General features: G+C 37.7%; 2 protein-coding genes across 2 annotated transcripts; both read right to left on the reverse strand.

Annotated features, from left to right (window-relative positions):
- Positions 1-416: 416 nt before the first annotated feature.
- On the reverse strand, positions 417-2,787 carry LOC111880868 (plant UBX domain-containing protein 10). The gene is made up of 4 exons (XM_023877277.3): positions 1,820-2,787; positions 1,405-1,575; positions 1,121-1,324; positions 417-865 (listed from the first exon to the last, which is right to left on the reverse strand). The coding sequence occupies exons 1-4, from the start codon at positions 2,609-2,611 to the stop codon at positions 635-637; spliced, it is 1,398 nt and encodes a 465-aa protein (XP_023733045.1). The 5' UTR covers positions 2,612-2,787; the 3' UTR covers positions 417-634.
- Positions 2,788-4,403: 1,616 nt separating this feature from the next.
- Positions 4,404-7,147, reverse strand: LOC111880876 (uncharacterized). Its single transcript, XM_023877286.1, has 6 exons — positions 6,865-7,147; positions 6,102-6,192; positions 5,935-6,007; positions 5,603-5,756; positions 5,466-5,516; positions 4,404-5,395 (listed from the first exon to the last, which is right to left on the reverse strand). The coding sequence occupies exons 1-6, from the start codon at positions 7,130-7,132 to the stop codon at positions 4,563-4,565; spliced, it is 1,470 nt and encodes a 489-aa protein (XP_023733054.1). The 5' UTR covers positions 7,133-7,147; the 3' UTR covers positions 4,404-4,562.
- Positions 7,148-20,373: the final 13,226 nt, after the last annotated feature.

A 20,373-nucleotide genomic window follows, 5' to 3' on the forward strand; every position in this document is an offset into this window, starting at 1 on the left:
GTTGTTGTGATAATAGGAAATTTGCATAATTTGTTGGGGGAAATTGTAGATAGTGTTTGATTGTTCTATACAAGCTCTATTTTATTATATCAAAGATTAACTACAAAACATATTCATAAAAAAATACAAACGTAAACTTCAATTTTCAAAAGATCATACGCCCAAGTTTCTAATAATGAAGAATACAAACATGCAACAAAGTAAAAAACATATCTTATCAACTACATGTCCGTCCTTTCACAACCATAAAAAAGTTAAAACATGAGTAAAAAATTTAGAGCCAAAACTTATCAAAGTATCAAAAACAATTATACAATTCTAATATAACATGAGAATGATACATATCAATAAATACCACTTTCCCATTACGTTTTGAACAATTATTAATTTTGACATTAAACCATCAACATATATAATGCAAGAAGCAAAGGACAGAGTGATTCATACAAACAAATGAGTTGTTACAAAGTGCGTAATGAAAAGAAGTTTGGTTTTATTCGAAATGTGTGCATTGATTAGACAGATTTAAGACTTGATTAACAAGAAAAGGAAGAAGAAAAAATGATCCCTATTAGTATTATACCACATAAAGTTCTGGATGGTTATAGACGACTACTACCTGATTGATCATGATTCATGATTTCTGTTCCACAAAAAGACTGGCTTGAGGATGCAATCCAACTTCTTTAAGGGTGAAAGAGAGTTTGTCTGGACCATAAAGGACACGTGGGAAATTGGTGACTAGGCTGTAACTTCCAATTTCTAAGGACCCTGAAGAATCAATAAAGTCGTATAGAGATTGTATTGTTGCACTACAATGAAATCGCCTCCCCTTTCTTTCTCCATTTGGTAATCTCACTAATACCTGCATCATTTCATTTTCATATGTCATATTCATATCATGTTTGTCTTGTTTTTATATAATATTAATTAATATGGTTTATAAAATCAACAAGATAATACAATTGAGATTTTGGCTGTGTAGTACAGACTGTTTTTGTTCAGTGGTTATGTAAAAACTATTACCAGAAGTTATATATTATTCAGGCATAGATTCAAACCTTCTTTTATGAAAATTAAAATGCAAATTTTCTCTCAAAATATTTAAAAAATGAAATACCTGAGTAACATCTGGCCCCTTTTCAGGTTCAGGGCCCAACAACAAAGATTTTTCCTCACGCAGCTTAATCAATGCAGCTTCTCTTTCAGCAGCTTCACGTGCTGCTCTTTCACGGGCCTCCTCTTCTTCTTTTTGCTTCTTCTCAGCTTCAGCAGCTTCTCGTTCTACTCGTTCTTGCTCTTCCCTCCTCTGGCGTTCCCTAGCCTGATTTTGTAAAATAAAGTTAGTCAATCAGATGAAAATTTGAAAACTAATCTTAAAGAAAAGGGTAAATAAGAGCTTACTTGATCAGCTTCAAGTGCAGCTTGATATGCAGCATCTTGTTCCTCCCTTAATCGGATGTTGTTTCTTCTTTCCTCAGCTTCAAGTCTTGCTGTTACAAGAACAGGGGCACTTTCTTCAAGAACCCTTTGCAACATTGTTAGCAGCTCTTCTGGTGATTTAGGCCCTTCAACCTACATTATATATATATATCCACAAAGTTAATGGTGATACTTTACTACTGACACTAGTGATTGAACTTGTTACAAGGTACTTCTCATTTAGGGGCCCTTCACTAATGTGAATGCCTACAATTAATGTTTCTTGGGTTGATTAGGGACCAATAGATCCACAAATTTCAGGTTTAACAGTCTTCAAACTTCATAATGTGAAATAATTTATTTGTAGACACAAGAGTCCTGACATTAGGTAAGATACCTGTTGGAGCAAAGCAATTCTCTGATTAGTAGCTGCCATGACAACAGCACAGAAAGGAAACCTAGAAGCCTTCAAGCTGTTACTCATCTTGAACCCTTCGCTTGCCCTAATACTCCCACCCCAAGCAACAAAATTCTCATTTACGAACTCTGTCATAACCTCGGAACAGAGAGTGCCCTCACAGAAGGATGGTGTATCAGGATGATCTGGAGAGTGCAAGTACACAAACAAAAGTTTGAATTCATGCCGCGACCGCTGTAACGCATCCATAAAACCCTCAGAAACAAAATTCGGATGTCTGTTTCCATACTCACTCTCGAACTTCGACACGAAATCCATCGCCTCTGATGCCGCGGTTGAGAGTGAAACTAAAGGAGTCGAGGAAGATCCGCCGTTAGTCCCGGAATTAGTCAATCCAATCATGCTTAAAGAATAAGAAAGAACACCGCCCACCGCCCATAAGCCTAACCCTACAGCACCTGAAACTAACCCTAGGCTCCCAGAAACAATGGAAATCGGAAGTGTGATGAGCTTCCATGCTAAACCTGGTGGACCTGCACCCTCAGTTGCAATAAATCCTGATTGTTCAAATCTGTCGGTGGCGATGTTGTCGTTGTCGATGGCGGAAGTAGTGGGAAGATTGATGTGGTCTTCCTCTGATGTTGAAGTGATACTTGAGATAGCTAGTTCAAGGTCCCAGCCATGAGCAGAGAGGATCTCCGTGCATAAATCGGCGTCTTGGAGACCTGTAATTGCTTGAAAATGAGCCAATTTATCGGCAGAAGCACTCATCTCTGTGTATATACACGTATGTAATCAATCTGTATATGAGTTTTTTATGACAGATCAACGAAGAATGGGATGAGATTAGGGTTTGAACAAGAAAGTAAAGGATGGAAAACGATAAATCCCTGAGTGAGGGAGGTATGGCTTTTGGACTAGAGAATTACTGGACCCAAATGACGAAGGTGCCTTCTAGAATCTAGATTGGTTTGCAAAAGCCGTCCGGTCGAATAAATTTGGAAAACCGGTTTGCTATTTTTCTTTTTCTTTTCTCGAATTCTTCAAGAAAACGATTTTTTGTGGCATAAATAATGGAATAATATGATTTAAAAGTTGTTTTAGAGAATTTTAGAGATATGTAGAAACTTGTGATGGTAAAACAAACCTTCTTTAAGAAGTTTTTAGCAATTAATGATGACAATGAAAAAGCAATCACAATGGAAAGATACAAGGATGCCAAACCTGAAGGGAAGAAAATAATGGCCAAAGCAAAAAGGAAAAAAAAATCTATCGTGTGTGAAGAGAGATATAAAAATGACACAAAAGAATGTTTACTTTATATTAACTAATAAATACTTAGGTAGGTAGTTACTTCTATTCTTTATTTAATATAGCAACTTAGTTGTTTAGGGATAGGGATGTAGAGGGGTATTGTAGGGCAACTCCGGATGACCAATAAGTGCTCCCACATTAATATTGTAATATTGAGAGTGAAGAAGTGAAAATTACATTAAGGTGTTTGGGATTGTTTTTCAAAAATAGTTTATTGATTTATTGGCTTTTTGAAAAGCTAATAAGTAAAAAAAAATAAAAATGTTTGGCAAACTAAAAAATACTTTTCATAATAGCTTTTTCATTAGTTTTAAAAAACAATTATTAAAAAAGCATGTAAAATTTGGCTTTTTAAAATTGTTTTTTGCTTTTTAACCAAAATAACTTTAAAAAACATTTTTTAAACCAAACACTTTTTAATTTATTGACTTATAACCTTAAAAAACTCATTTTACCATCATTATAAATCAATAAACACTTTATTTAAAAGTACTTTTAGAGTTCAAAAAGCAGTCCAAACACCCTTAAGAAAGATGTGGAAAGATAATATGGTTAGTGGAGGAAGGAGGTAGTGGTTGACGAACCTTTTCTAACAATATTTTAAAAAGTAGACAAACATGCCAAAGGAGGAGTGAAATCTAGTACTATGATACATATTAAAAAAAAAAAAAAAAAAAAGATGTAACAAATTGCGACAATTATAGAGGTATTAAACTACTTAGTCATTCTATATGAGACTAGCTAGAGGAAAGGTTTCTAGAAAGTTAAGTCAAAACTATATGTAATTAGATTTTTTCAGACAAATTATAGTTCTTACATTTTTGCTTTGCTTATAGACGAGATTTCTCATAAGACTCGAGAGGGGTACCACAGTGTATGTTTTTTTTCCGAAAACATTGTTCTGGTGGAAAAGTCTATGACAGAACGCTAGGGTGGATACCTAAAACTCTTGAAGGCATCATTGCAAGAGAATATGGTATATATCAGCACAATTAAGACAATATATATGGTACAATTTCAATAAGGAGCGTAATGAATGAATATTAGTATGCACAAGTGAGCAATTTTATACCAAAACAAGAGCTTCAAGTACCTGAAATCTATTCATAATAATAAAATAAAATAAAAAGGTGCAAATGATGCCATTACACAATGTATAACGACTCAAGATACAAATATTGCTTAAAATTTATGACATTTATGTTTGATTTGCATGTATCTAAGCATATTTATTTTATGTGTTGGTGGATAGTTTTAAAGTCATTATACTAATCCAAATGCATGGTGTGTGTAAATATGTTGTGTATATATTGCTTACAAAACCAACTACCAAAATTTCTTGAATCCACTATGATTATCTACAAAACCAACTACCAAAATTATACTCGAAAATACATGAACAGCATTACTAGACCTCTTCAATCACAACCTTCCCCTTCCTCTCTTCCTTTCTCCAATCACCCTTCTTCCCATTACCCACATACTCCATAGCCACATTCTTCTCAGCCATCACCAACCCTACCAAACTAGACCAAACCTCTCCCCCTTGTTCATGCACCCAACACATCAAAAAATAAACTTTCCTCTCACCACCCTTCAACTTCCTCTTCATTTCCATATCACACCCCTTCATTTCTTTCATTCCATTTCTAATCATTCGATGCAAATCACAAAGCGCACATACCAAACCATCACTTCCAAGGTCCAAAACACTCGCCACATCATCAAGAACCGCAAGTCCGAACTGGGCCCCACCCATGTGTCCGAAAGCGGGCCCACAAGCTTGTTCCAAACAGTGAGCCACAGCTTCAGAAACCGTCTCTGGTTGACCGCCTTGACCTAACACATTCGATACACTCATAACCGTTACAGTGGACCCCACCGCATCCGATTCCCACTCCCCGTTGTAGACACGAAGAGTGAAACAGTAGCTGTATAAGATGTCCACAAGGTGAACGGGTAGAAGCGGGGACGGTTGAGTTGACCCGATAAGGGTGTTGACCGGCGGCAGTGCGGTGGTGGGACCTGGCGGCACTGAGGGAACCGCCGGGTCTGGTTCGTTTGGTGTTACGGGTTGAACCAGTTGGGTTCCTTGAGGGCTTAGAGATATGGTTTTAGCAGATGGTTTTAGCCACCATGGGTCCCACGGTTCGATCATTTTGCTGAGCTGTCCTGAAGCCACCGCTCGTTGAAAATGTTTCTTTTCTTCGGTGGACAAGTCATCGAAAGTGATTTCAACTCCTGTAGGGGTAAAAAGGTCAAAAGAAAATATAGGGATGATAGTGGAAGTGAAATTGACTTTCAAACATACCAGACATGATCTTTTCGATTGTCTCCTCTGATAAAGATGCATCAGTCAACCCTTCAAAAAAAATTAAGTTTTGAATAATTTAAATACAGAAGTAACATATTAACAGTAATAGTTTGAATATAGAATTAACATATAACCATCATCTTCCATGCTATCATCTTCTTCCTCTGAATGAAAACGTCTTAATATGTCCAGCATTTTCTGTTTAGTCTCATCAGCAGGTTCCATTTGCTTCATCTCCTCCATTACATTGTCTCTCATGAATGACTCTGTGCATCGGATACTGTGTGACTGAAAAAAGATTATTAAAAAAAAAACTTTACAAACGTAATTTTAATGCTAAATAAATTCAGAAAACCATATATAGTAGGAGTCCAATACCATAACCAAAAAAAATGAACTTAATGAAACATAATTCTCAAAGTGGATAGCAATTTGTGTAAGATGTGAAGAACAAAGACAGGATTACCTTGTAACATGGAAGGGAACAATAACGAGTATTACATCGAGGGCATGTATATTGGGAAAACTGTTTTTGGCATCTGCAATTGATCACAAAAAAATCAATCGCCTAAAATTCATGAAATTGGATATACTGTGTAAAAATTGAATTAGAGAAGGGTTTGAAGAACATACACACGACAGATAATACGGGATGGAGGATTCAGTTGGGATGAACTGGTTGGTGTCTCTGAAGTAATGATTGAATCCGCCATTAAGGCACTTGCTGACATACAAGAATTTAATAGAGAATTTAACCACAAAAGTTATGCGTCCAAGTTTGAAAAATTCATTCACAAACCCACATAAAAACTTGTCAGTGAGATAAATTAGGTTACCACCAAAATATAAAATCAGTTTAAGATAACACAGAGCAAACACAAAATACAAAACACAGATTAATAATTGAATCGATTAGAGGGTGTTTGGATAAGCTTAGTTAAAATGATAGCATTTTTAACTTGTAGCTTATAGCGATGCCAAATCGGAGTTTTTTTAAAAAAATGTTTGGATTAGGTTATCCGGTGTCAAAACTATAAGCTGATAAGCATTTTATAGTGTTTGGGAAAAAAAAAACTAATATGTGAAATGACCAAAAAAGGCTTACACATCCCACTCAGGCATTTGATCAAACAGCTTGCCTGCAAGGCTACCCATCCCAACTCAGATCAAAAAAAATCATACATATGAGTCTCAAGAACACAAATTTAAGCATCTAATTCAAGACACAGAGCACTGTACACATCAGATATCATATATGATAATATGAACAGCAAACACATTCCCTTTTTTACAGATATCATATATGAACAACAAACAAGTAGCAAATCAGTAAGCAAACAAGTAGCTGTGGCTATCGAACTATCGAAGTCAGAAAAAAAGAAAAAAAAAATGGAACCTGAGGTGGGGTGCGACGATGTAGCTGTGGCTATCAAAGGTCTCCTGCCGGTAGCCAACAGGGGTGGCGAGGGCGTAGGGCGGCAAGAAGGGGAGGAAGTCGACGTGATAGTAGACGCGAGAGAGGCGATGCAGTAATGGAGGCGGCGATGGAGCTTGCGATTACCTTTAGCGGAAAGAAAATTAGAGACGGGAAATTGGGGGGAATGGTAAACTCTCGAAAGATTTTTGTGATGCCGCCTGGGGCAGAAATTCTTACGAGGGCACATATGTAATTTACAAGGAGGATGGCAAAAATCTTATAACTCATATGCAACCACACTTTAAACTTTTTTTTTTCTTTTTTTTTGCGTAATACCAAATGGTACACGGCTAAAGTGATATTCGAAGTTGTATGAAAAAAGACGAGATAATGACTTAGAAGGGTAATAACGTTTTCTATTTCTTCATTTTAGGTCTCTAACGTATTTTTTGTGCGTATTACATCATTAAGGTTATTATAACCGTTTACAAATAGTCCTTTTAACAGGAAGAAGTCGGTAAAAGAATTATTTATAAACAGTTATAACAACCTTAATGGTGTAATATACACAAAAAATACGTTGGGGACCTAATATGGACAAACGGGAAACGTTATTACCCTCCTAAGTCATTATCCCATGAAACTATAAACCCCTATAGTAAATTTTTACTTTTTAAATAAGAAACGTGTAGGTCTTGGGGTTAATAGTTTGGATGTTTTTAACCTCGGCTTTCTTTATAAATGGAAGTGGCGGTTTCTTAATGACAAGGGAGCTCTTCGGGTTAAAATTGTCAAATTTTGTCATGGGGAAGGTGGGGGTTTTTCAGAAGATTCGAGAATAGGAATTGGAGGGGGTGTTTGGCGAAAGATTGTAGGATCCATTAATCACATCCATGAGAATGGTTGTATTCCTTCTAATTACATGTATAGAGTGGTGGGGATGAGACTCAAACGAGGTTCTAGAAGGATGTTTGGTGCTTGGATATTCCTCTTAGGGAGCGGTTCGGGAGGCTCTTTGCTTTGGCCTTTAATCAAGATGCTCGAGTAAGTGAATAATGGGATCCGGGGGGATGTAATTTTCATTGGCGTCGGGGGATTAGAGGAGGGGCCAAAGAAAATTACATCCCTCCGGATCCCATTATTCACTTACTCGAGCATCTTGATTAAAGGCTAAAGCAAAGAGCCTCCTGAATCGCTCCCTAAGAGGAATATTCAAGCACCAAACATCCTTCTACAAGATAATCAAATTGGGTCGATTCAGCCCCTCCTCTAATCCCCCACGCCAATGAAAATTACATCCCCCCGGATCCTATTATTCACTTACTCGAGCATCTTGATTAAAGGCCAAAGCAAAGAGCCTCCCGAACCGCTTCCTAAGAGGAATATCCAAGCACCAAACATCCTTCTAGAACCTCGTTTGAGTCTCATCCCCCACCACTCTATACATGTAATTAGAAGGAATACAACCATTCTCATGGAGGTGATTAATGGATCCTACAATCTTTTGCCAAACATCCCCTCCAATTCCTATTATCGAATCGTCCGAAAAACCACCACATTCCCCATGACAAAATTTGACAATTTTAACCCGAAGAGCTCCATTGTCATTAAGAAACCGTCACTTCCATTTATAAAGAAGACCGAGGTTAAAAACATCCAAACTACCAACCCCGAGACCTACAAGTTTCTTATTTAAAAAGTAAAAATTTACTATAGGGGTTTATAGTTTCATGGGATAATGACTTAGGAGGGTAATAACGTTTCTCGTTTGTCCATATTAGGTCCCCAACGTATTTTTTGTGTATATTACACCATTAAGGTTGTTATAACCGTTTATAAATAATCCTTTTACCGACTTCTTCCTGTTAAAAGGACTATTTGTAAACGGTTATAATAACCTTAATGGTGTAATACGCACAAAAAATACCTTAGGGACCTAAAATGGACAAACAGAAAACGTTATCACCCTCCTAAGTCATTATACCGAAAAAAGACACATGACACACATGTGTTTTTTCATTTACTGTCGATCTTATTGATGATATGATAAACGAAATAAAAGTCGATCTTATCGATAAAATGATGAACGAAATAAAAGTTTTTCTGAAGACACTTTTGAAGGAACGAAGATGTTGTCTTTTGTTATTTTTAAGTAAATTTTATTTCCAACATAAGAAGTTCTTACTGGTATCAAAGTATATTTTGGAATATTTATTGTTTCTTTAACTATTTACTTAGAGGTTGTTTGTTTTTTTGTAGAAAACCTATTATCACTACTTATTGTTGCGCGGCGCAGCACACATGTAACACCTCGTTTTGAAGAGTACTTTTGCAGCAGTCTCGGAGGCCCAAGGTATAAGCGATTCGGTCTTTTATGGGTCTCGGGATTTATTCGGAATGTTTAAGGCTTAGGTGTGTAGCTAGGAGCGTAAGGCTTCTCGCCACCTTTTCGTGGATATAAAGTTCGTCGGAAAGGGACTTAGAACGAAGAAGTTATAGCACTTTGAAGTTATTGGCATAAATGGCCCCTAACGGAAATGTTTGGCAAGCAAGTCCCATGCATGCAAGGGAAGCATGCACGTGTCCGACTGGGTACGCCCAACGTAAGTTGGGAGTACTCCCAACGTAGTAGAGTAAAATGATCGCGGGTGTGGGAGGAGTACACCCAGCGTATGAGGAGTACGACCAACGTACTCTCAGAGACCTTAAACCCTAATTTTTGGGGCTAACCACTATATAAGGAACATTATGGCTCAAACCCTAGCCCCTTATCAGCCTCCCCAACCTCAGAGAAACCCTTAGAACACCTCATCCCTTCATTCTTGTGTAATTTTGATCTTGAAAAGCCCATCTTGGTGGTTTTAAGCTTGGAAGAGGAAAGAAGAAGTTGGCAAGGAAGGACTTAAGAAGTTTGAGCTCATATATATGGGATAACATCATGAGTTGGGACTATTTGGAGGTATAAAGTTCATAACTTTACATAAGAGTGCACAGATCTAGTGTAGTTTGGTTTTGAAGTCATCTTGGTCCAAATGATGAAGCTTTTGATGGGTTTTAACTAAAACAAATAAACTAGAAAACAATTCCTAAGTTCACATGCAACCTACTTTGGATCTATGTTTTATCTATTGAACATACAACTTTGAATTGCAAAACAAGAACCCTATAGGAGAGAGGCTATAATCGAAATTTACAAACTAGGGTTTAGTAATTACATACCTTTCAATTGTTATAGTAAACAATTGATAATTCCCTTGATCTTGATCTTGATCTTCTTGGAAGCTTAGCACCATAAGTGTAATGCCTCTAATGGAATCACACCCAAACTAGCAAGAAGGAAAGTAGAGGAGAGAGGGGAGAGGGAGTATGCAAAATTTTAGCCCTTAGGGTTTCTTCAAAAGAAAAAAGTGACCAAAACATGAACCAGGAGGCTCCTTATATAGCTGAGGGATCTAAGGTTTAGGAGAAACCCTAGTTATCCTTTGCTTAGAGCCTAAGGAAACCCAAGGGCCTTATCCAAGCCCCTATAGACGAAATTATTAGGGTTTCCCCTAAAGATTTCGTCCACCCTCATCCAAGGGGGTTCTAGAGCCTTCCACTCGACTATTAGATAATTGCAAACTAGTCCTTGCACCTTATAATCAATTCTTTTAACCCCAAAATTAATTCTAATTAATTTCTGGCTAACAATTAATTAAACAAAATGATTTCCTATTAATATATTAATATTTTAACATATTAATAAATTCATTTATATTAATTTATTAATCTTATAAATTAATATCTCTCATTTCATAATTTCCTTGTTTGGTTGCTAGGTTTGAGGGCAACCCAAAAGGACTGTGCTGCTATCAATTCAAGTACATACCAATTATAGTTATGGGCTTAGACACCTAATCCAACAGTCTCCCACTTGGATAAGTCTGTAACTATAATTGCTAGTATGCCTTCTAAATTTGACCAGCAAATTGTAGCTTCCAAAAAGCTGTTGCCGAACTCTGACCCAGTCAGTTATGTGTCCTAAGATAAGTGATCATATAATCCTTCGTTCTGCTAGATATCCCTAGAAAAAAGACATGGAATGCAATCAACCTCTTTTTCCAGAATCTATGTTTCCCGATTCCTGATTTGTGATGATGTAGGACTTCTAATTGAACACATCAATTTAGTCCTGGCTGGGCCCAGCACACAAGTCAACACCAAATCATCGAGGGGCCCACAAATATCGCTTTTCCCGTTAGGGCAAAAGGAAAGAATAAACATTGACTCATATACTTGTATCTTTTACTCATCAAACCATACATGATAATACGTTTTATAACACCAAGTTACTGATGCGTTTTCGTATCACCAATGCATAGCCGACTTGCAAATCACAACTCATATATCTCTGTTTCACGATTATAAGATATTATCGTCTCAGTATTACTCGTGATGAATTCCATGAAGTAATACTCTGAGCGAGGGTTTATCCAATACTCAAATCTCAATTTCTGAGTACTCATGAACGTTGCAGCAAATACATTGCCATGTCTATCCTTAGACAATCTACAATCCAGTTCATGACAGTCTTGATTCACTACTTACTTCCAAAAGTACGAGCGACTGTGGAGTTCGAATAATCTTATTATCCGGGAAGTAAAACATGCAAAAATGAAACACAATAATAAACAATTGACAAAAGGTAGAACCCAAACTTATAAATAATACTTTATTATTTAATCACCAAAAGTCAATTACATTTACTTTGTTACAAGTTTCAGAAAACTAATCTAACTACTAAAACTAATATCATCTTTCAGTCCTATGCTCCGAGCATACTGAATATGCTTAGCCCTACTCAGACCCTTTGTGAGGGGATCTGCTGGGTTATCTTCAGATGACACCCTCTTCACTATAAGATGGCCTTCTTCTACTCTATGTCCGATGAAATGGTACTTTCTGTCGATATGTATGGTTTTACCATGATCTCTCGGTTCCTTTGTCAAGGCAACCGCTCCTTCATTATCGCAGAACAGTTCCATAGGCTCCTGGATGGTTGGAACAACTCCGAGATCCCCGATGAAGTTCCTCAACCAAGCTGCTTCTTTCGACGCTTCACTTGCTGCTATGTACTCTGATTCACAAGTAGAATCAGCCACCGTATCTTGCTTGGAACTCTTCCAAGTAACTGCTCCTCCATTTAATAAGAATACCCAGCCTGACTGAGAACGGAAGTTATCTCTATCCGTCTGAAAGTTGGCATCACTGTAACCATCTACTCTCAAAGTATCATTGCCACCAAGTACAAGGACCCAGTCCTTCGTTCTTCGCAAATACTTGAGTATATTCTTCACGGCTATCCAATGAGCTCTACTTGGGTTTCCTTGATAGCGACTGACCATGCTCAAAGCAAATGCCACATCAGGGCGAGTACATGTCATAGCGTACATGATCGATCCGACAGCGGACGCATAAGGTACACGGCTCATGTCATCTATTTCCTCATCTGTACTTGGGCATTGAGTCTTACTCAATTTGGTATTGCTCTGGATAGGTAGCTCTCACTTCTTGGAATTTTCCATACTAAACCTCTTTAGTACCTTATCCAAGTATGTGCTCTGACTAAGTCCAATTAGTCTCTTCTTTCTATCTCTCAATATTCTAATCCCAAGAATATAGGCAGCTTCTCCTAGGTCTTTCATGGCAAAACACTTTCCAAGCCAAGACTTAACTTCATTCAAGGTTGGAACGTCGTTACCAATGAGTAATATGTCATCTACATATAACACCAGAAAAGTTACTATACTCCCACTAGCCTTGATATACACACAAAACTCATCTTCACTTCTAGAGAAACCAAACTCTTTGACTTTCTCATGGAAGCAAAGATTCCAGCTGCGAGATGCTTGTTTCAATCCATAAATGGATTTCTCAAGCTTGCATACTCTATTGGGAAACTTTGCATCAACAAAACCCTCTGGCTGACTCATGTAAACATCCTCAGCCAACTTCCCGTTAAGGAAGGCAGTCTTGACATCCATCTGCCAGATTTCATAGTCATGAAAGGCAGCTATGGCGAGCAATATCCTAATAGATTTAATCTTAGCCACCGGCGAAAAAGTCTCATCATAGTCGACCCCTGGGGTTTGAGTGAAACCTTTTGCAACCAGTCGAGCCTTGAACGTATGCACATTCCCATCCATGTCTGTCTTCTTCTTGAAGATCCATTTGCACCCAACTGTCTTCCGACCTGGTGCACTATCAACCAAATTCCAAACTTGGTTGTCATACATGGACTTAATCTCACTGTCCATTGCCTCTTTCCACTTGGAAGCCTCTGGGCCTGCCATTGCTTCCTTATAAGTGACTGGTTCATCTAAGTTTACTAGTGTTCTGTCACTTATGAATGTGTCACCATCTGAAGTAATATGAAAACCATACAACTCAGGTGGCACACTCACCCTAGTGGATCTTCGAAGAGGTAATGATTTATCAACCGGTTCAACAGGAACTGTTTCCTCTGGTTGAGTGCTAGTGTCATATAAGGTTCCTTCATTGGTTGACTCTTGAATCTCTTCAAGGTCAATGGTACTCCCACTGTCCTCTTTGAATATGAGCTCTCTTTCCAGAAAGACTCCTCTTCGAGCTACAAACACCACGTTTTCACTAGGTATGTAGAACAAATATCCAAACGACTGCTTTGGGTAACCAATGAAAACACATTTCTCACTTCTAGCTGCTAGCTTGTCGTGAGTCTCTCGTCTTACGAAAGCTTCATAACCCCAGACTTTAATATGTGCTAACGAGGGAACTTTCCCTGTCCACATTTCGTGAGGTGTTTTGGCAACCTTCTTTTGTAGGGACAAGATTGAGGATGTGGGCGGCTGTCTCTAAGGCATACCCCCATAATTAAATAGGAAGCGAGGCACGACTTATCATAAAACGAACCATGTCTAACAAGGTTCGATTACGCCTCTCAGCTACACCATTTAACTGCGGTGTCCTAGGAGGAGTCAATTGTGAGACTATCCCACATTCTTTCAGATAGTCGTTGAACTCGGTACTAAGATACTCCCCGCCTCTATCGGATCTAAGTATCTTGATCTTTCTACCCAATTGATTTTTGACTTCATGCTTAAACTCTTTGAACTTTTCAAAGGTTTCTGACTTATGTTTGATCAAGTAGATGTAACCATATCTGCTATAATCGTCAGTGAAAGTCACATAGAATCGATTAGCATCCCTTGTGGTTGATCTGACGGGCCCACACACATCTGTGTGTATGAGATCCAACATACCTTCACCTCTTTCACAAGACCCTGTGAATGGTGATTTTTTCATCTTTCCCAAAAGACAAGATTCACACATATCATCTGATTTTAGGTCAAATGATTCCAACACTCCATCCTTTTGGAGTTGGGCTATGCGTTTCTTGTTAATGTGTCCAAGACGACAATGCCACAAGCATGCCTTGTCTACACTATTAGACAAGTCAATATTAAGTACACTATTTCCTAAGCTATCAACACAAGTCACTGTTTCATACACACCATCACAAGGTAAAGCTTCAAACACAAAAACACCATTCTTATAAACAGAAATTGAACCATTCAAATCATTAAAAGAATATTTAAAACCTTGTCTGAACAATGCATGAAATGAAATAATGTTTCTCGTCATCTCAGACGAATAGCAACAATTTATTAAATCTAATCTAACATCATTACTGAGCAAAAGTTGATAAACTCCGATCTTGGTAACTGGTGAAGACTTTCTGTTCCCCATGATCAAGTTTATTCTCCCATGCTCTATCTCCTCACTTTCCCTTAGCCCCTGCAAATCAGAATAGATATGAAATCCACATCCTGTATCAAGGACCCATGAACGAGAAGATAATGAGTTATTAGCAGAAATAGTGTAAATACCTGCCGAGGATGGCTTCACTTTGCCATCCTTGATATCTTGTAGATATTGTGGGCAAGATCTCTTCCAATGCCCCTTTTGATTGCAGTAAAAGCAAATGGCCTCTTTTGGATCAGAAACATGGGGAGTGGAACCATTGGACTTAGCCTTCGGGCCATTACTAGATGACACAGCTTGAGCCTTGCTCTTCCAGTTTTGCTTGGGAGGACCTTTCCTCTTCTTCCCCTTTCCCTGTCCAATGTCCAAGACAGGGGCACTTGCAGGTGTGGAGGGTATACTTTTACCCTTCATCCCTGCCTCAGCTGTCTGCAACAAGTTGTGCAATTGGGCCAAAGTCTGCTCAGTGTTGTTCAAATGGTAAGTTAAGATAAACTGACCATAACAATCAGGCAACGAGTTCAAGACCATGTCAATGGCCAATTTCTCATCGAAGTGAATGTTGAGCTTGACCAAACGCTCTATGTAGCATTACATTCTTTGCATATGAGATACAACCGATTCCCCCTCTTTCATCTTGCAAGCCATGAGTGACTTGACTACCTCAAACTTTTCTTGACGAGCTCGCTTATGGTACTTTTCCATAAGGTCCTTGTTCATCTCAAAAGGCCAGTAGTCCTCATAGTACCTCTGCAATTCTGGGGACATGGTTGCAACCATGATGCATGCCACTTTAGTAGCATCATCATAGTGTTTCTTGTAGGCAGCATACTCTTCGGGAGTGGCTTTTGACTCATCAAGTTCTTTGAGCTCCTTTTCAAGGACATACTCTTTGTCCTCGAATCTAAGCGCCATCTTGATGTTACGCATCCAATCGATATAGTTGGAGCCATCCATAACGAATTTGGAGCATATGTTTAGTAGAGAGAAGTTGTGGCTGGAGGATGATGAAGCAGAAGTGTTTCCAGGAGTAGACATCTGAAAAGAAAGATAATTTTAGTTAGATTCCAAGACACCTCAATATAATAACCCAAATATATCATATCAAGGTTAGGACCCAACTATGACGATTTACAACTTAGAAATGGGACGCCGAGATCCAAGTTCAAATCTCATAAAGGTAGGTGAATGACGATTCACCAATTCCACCATTAGACAAAATAAACGAAGTGAAATTCCTAATTCTTTTGAGATACATTAAAACTATTTAATGGCATGCTTTAATCTCGGATTATGCTCTACTATTTGTGACTGGGATACCGAGGATCACAAACTAGATGTGAATAACCATGCAAATGTGCTTGGTAACCTTATTGTCTTTATCATTAACTATTGATGTGCCGGTAAACCACACACGCTCCATCAAAATGATAATTATAAGATACCCATTACTACTCTTTATTAGTGCCTTTTAGTGTGCCGGTTAACCACACACGCTCCACTAACGACCAATAAAGCATAATGTGCAATTTCATGGATTAGCATACTTTTCACATTTTTCCTAAAGTAACTAGAGTTGGGATTTTTGAAAAATAGTGTTCTAGTACTTTCTTTAATAGCGTTATACTTTTAATGGGAAGTAGTTGTCCTATCAAATCCGTTCTGCTAACGACCCTCCACTAATCAAGGAAGCGATGGGTGAGAGTGGACACCCATTCAACTACCATTTTATAGGCAGTTTCCTTATACCCCCTTATAAACTAGCTTCGTGAATGAGGCATACTAGCGATTTGACTGACCATATTCTTATACATATATAATATTTAACTTTTAATTATGATATATATATATATATATATATATATATATATATATATATATATATATAAGGTGTGTTTTAAAAACATTTTAAAACTCCAAGGGTTTATATAAATTTTTTCGAAATTTAAACTATTAAATTTTAAATTTAAATAAACCAATTAATTAGATTTAATATTTATCTATTAATTAACTTTTAATTAATTTATTAAATCTTGTAAGGATTATCTAATTAAATTAAACAATTAATTTAATCCTAATCCATATCTCTTCTAGATTTCGAAAATATGGGGATAGGATAATTTCCTTATTTTTCTCAATTATCCAATAAGGCAACTATTATCCAAAACAAAGAAACCCTAATATTTATAGCATATTTCGAAATTTTCAAGGGAGGAGGCTAGGGTTTTCAAAACCCTAACCCTAATTTCGATTAGGTTCTTTGGAGGCTAGGGTTTTCAAAAACCCTTTGATCCACAACCCTAAAAATCGAAAAAAATGCCTTTAGGGTTTAATATCTATAAACCCTAATTTGCAATTCAACAATTATAACAATTCAATTTAAAACAAACAATGGCTCTGATACCACTGATGGGTTTCAACTAAAACAAATAAACTAGAAAACAATTCCTAAGTTCACATGCAACCTACTTTGGATCTATGTTTTATCTATTGAACATACAACTTTGAATTGCAAAACAAGAACCCTAGAGGAGAGAGGCTATAATCGAAATTTACAAACTAGGGTTTAGTAATTACATACCTTTCAATTGTTATAGTAAACAATTGATAATTCCCTTGATCTTGATCTTGATCTTCTTGGAAGCTTAGCACCACAAGTGTAATGCCTCTAATGGAATCACACCCAAACTAGCAAGAAGGAAAGTAGAGGAGAGAGGGGAGAGGGAGTATGCAAAATTTCGGCCCTTAGGGTTTCTTCAAAAGAAAAAAGTGACCAAAACATGAACCAGGAGGCTCCTTATATAGCTGAGGGATCTAGGGTTTAGGGGAAACCCTAGTTATCCTTTGCTTAGGGCCTAAGCAAACCCAAGGGCCTTATCCAAGCCCCTATGGACGAAATTATTAGGGTTTCCCCTAAAGATTTCGTCCACCCTCATCCAAGGGGGTTCTAGAGCCTTCCACTCAACTATTAGATAATTGCAAACTAGTCCCTGCACCTTATAATCAATTCTTTTAACCCCAAAATTAATTCTAATTAATTTCTGGCTAAAAATTAATTAAACAAAATGATTTCCTATTAATATATTAATCTTTTAACATATTAATAAATTCATTTATATTAATTTATTAATCTTATAATAAATTAATATCTCTCCTTTCATAATTTCCTTGTCTGGTTGCTAGGTTTGAGGGCAACCGAAAAGGACTGTGCTGCTATCAATTCAAGTACATACCAATTATAGTTACGGGCTTAGACACCTAATCCAACAGCTTTATAGTCCAAATTCGATTTATAGGCTAAGGGTTGCCACCCTTGGTGCCAAATGACTCCCTAGGTCAGAAAGTTGTCATCTCCGTGGTCTTAATGGGTCCATACAAGAGTTGAGACCACTTTCATGGAAGTAGAATACCATTTTGGAGTTTGGACTTGTTTGGGGCATGCAAAGTCACCAAGTCAGTGACTTTATGGATTAAGATGTTGAAAAGGACTTGGATCTGTGATTGTAGCTTCTGGATCTGAGTATTAAGCACTTAATGGGAAAATGGCTTATCAGGGGAGTACGTTGAGCGTACATACAGGTACACCCAGTGTACACATCATTTGGCTAGTACGCTTAGCGTACATAGGAGTACGCCCAACGTACTTATCATATTTGGGTCTTGCGAGTTTTGGGACTCGTTTTGGGCCATGCAAGGGATTTTGGTTCTTTGGGCCTTAATGGGCCATCATAAGTCAGATAATGTGGGCCAAGAAGATGTTTAGACTTAAGGTAAGTCCCATTAGAGGGATTGGGCCCAATTTAGCAAATTGGGCCATTAGTGGGCCACTAGTGGGTTTTGGAAGCCTATTTAGTGTTGGGCCCTTTTATATTATGATTTTGAGCCTTAGATGTGGACCAAGTTGGACTAGGGGTAAAATGGTCATTTTACCCTAAGGAGGATTATTGATTTGGACTAACTAATATTTTGGTATTGATAGCTCGGGGAGTCGAGAGATCACCAGTTCGGGGATCTGCCAGCTAGCAGCGAGGGGTTATTCGCAGGAATATAGAGTCAACTTTGTGAGGTGAGTTTTCTCCAGTAGGAATGGGTCTAAGGCATTAGCGTCAGCTCGTTTATATATGTTAGTGTATATCGGATTTAGATCCGATGTCGGGGTAAGCCTGATGCAGTTTGTATGTTTTGGATTTCGGTCCGATGTCGGGTGGTACCCGAGGCAGTAGTGTATGATTAGTCATACTTGTTGTCTTTGTGATACTTGTATATGCCTGGTAAGGAGGTGGGTGTGGGAGGGGCCCGTATCTCATCAATAGCTGAGTGTGGACGGGGTTCCATATCTCGTTAGTAGCAGAGTAGGGGCGGGGCCCAAGATAGGCGGGGCCTTGAGACTAGCAGTTATAGTATAACGATTGGTTGTTATGTATTAGCATGCTTATATGTTATTGTTGTATGTGTGTAGCGGGCGGGCCCCGGAGACAGGCAGGGCCTAGTAGAAACAAATATGTATACCGAGTGGGGCTCGATGTCAAGCGGGGCCTAATGTCAGATTTGTCCGATGTCGGGCGAGGCCCGATGTAGCGGGCTAGGCCCAATGTTTGCAGTATGTGATTATGTATGGTATGTGGTAGATTAGGGAACTCACTAAGCTCCGTGCTTACAGTTTTCAATTTTGGTTTCAGGTATTTCCGGTAGCGGAGGGAAGAGCTCGGGATGATTGCATAGCACACACCAAGAAGTTTTAGCCTGGGATGTTTACTCTAATAAAAAGAACATGTTTTGAGATGATACTCTGATTTGATATAATGATTTTGGTTTATGAATGAAATGATTGATAATTATGGTTTTTATTAATGATTTAAAACGAAATTTTCGAACCGTAATTTTGGGATGTTTCAACACACGCAACACTTTTCATCCCATGGCAGTTTGTTTTTCAAAAGTCTTCAGGACTAAAAACCTCTATGTGTGTTCTGTTTCGGGAAGCATTTGCATTATCTCTTCAAGCCTCTTCACGCCTAAACCTAAAAAAAATCGATAGTTCTTCTCTAAAGGAAAAAAGCGTCATACCTTTCTTCCCTTTGACGACTGCATCTTCAATCGCAACTTCATTCCCCGACGCAACCTCCTCCCCGTCATCGTCGTTGTTGCCATCGCCTCAGTCAGCCTTCATCAGGTAACTTTTTTTCGTTTATTGTTGCTAAAGCAACGATTCTTTCATGCTTCATCTTATTTTTCGTTTTTTTTTTTTTATGAATCCTTGTTGATATATTTGTTGTTGCTGAATCTTGATTGATGATGTTGTCAAATCTTTGCTGATATTGTTTTTTATCTTGAATAATGATAAGTTTTTGCTGAAATGTCATAAATTTATGTTGAAATGTCATATATTATGTTGAAATGTCATAAATTTTGGCTGAAATGTCATGAATTGTTGCATAAATGTCATAATTTTTTGTTGAAATGTCATAGATTGTTGTTGAAATGTGATAAATATTATTGGAATTCATCAATTGAGGTTCTTGTTATGCTAAAAAGTGAATAATCTTTGCTTAAATTTGTTAGTTTAATCAATAAAAGTTCTTGTTATGTTGAAAGTTGTTGTTATAAGTTTATGTTTGTTGAGGTATGAATTCCATATGTTATTTTTTGTTATTAGTAATAGGATATCAACATACATGGACCAATGAACAAATAAAATTCTTATTG

Source organism: Lactuca sativa, chromosome 6 (genome assembly GCF_002870075.4).
Source record: "Lactuca sativa cultivar Salinas chromosome 6, Lsat_Salinas_v11, whole genome shotgun sequence".
NCBI lineage: Eukaryota > Viridiplantae > Streptophyta > Magnoliopsida > Asterales > Asteraceae > Lactuca > Lactuca sativa.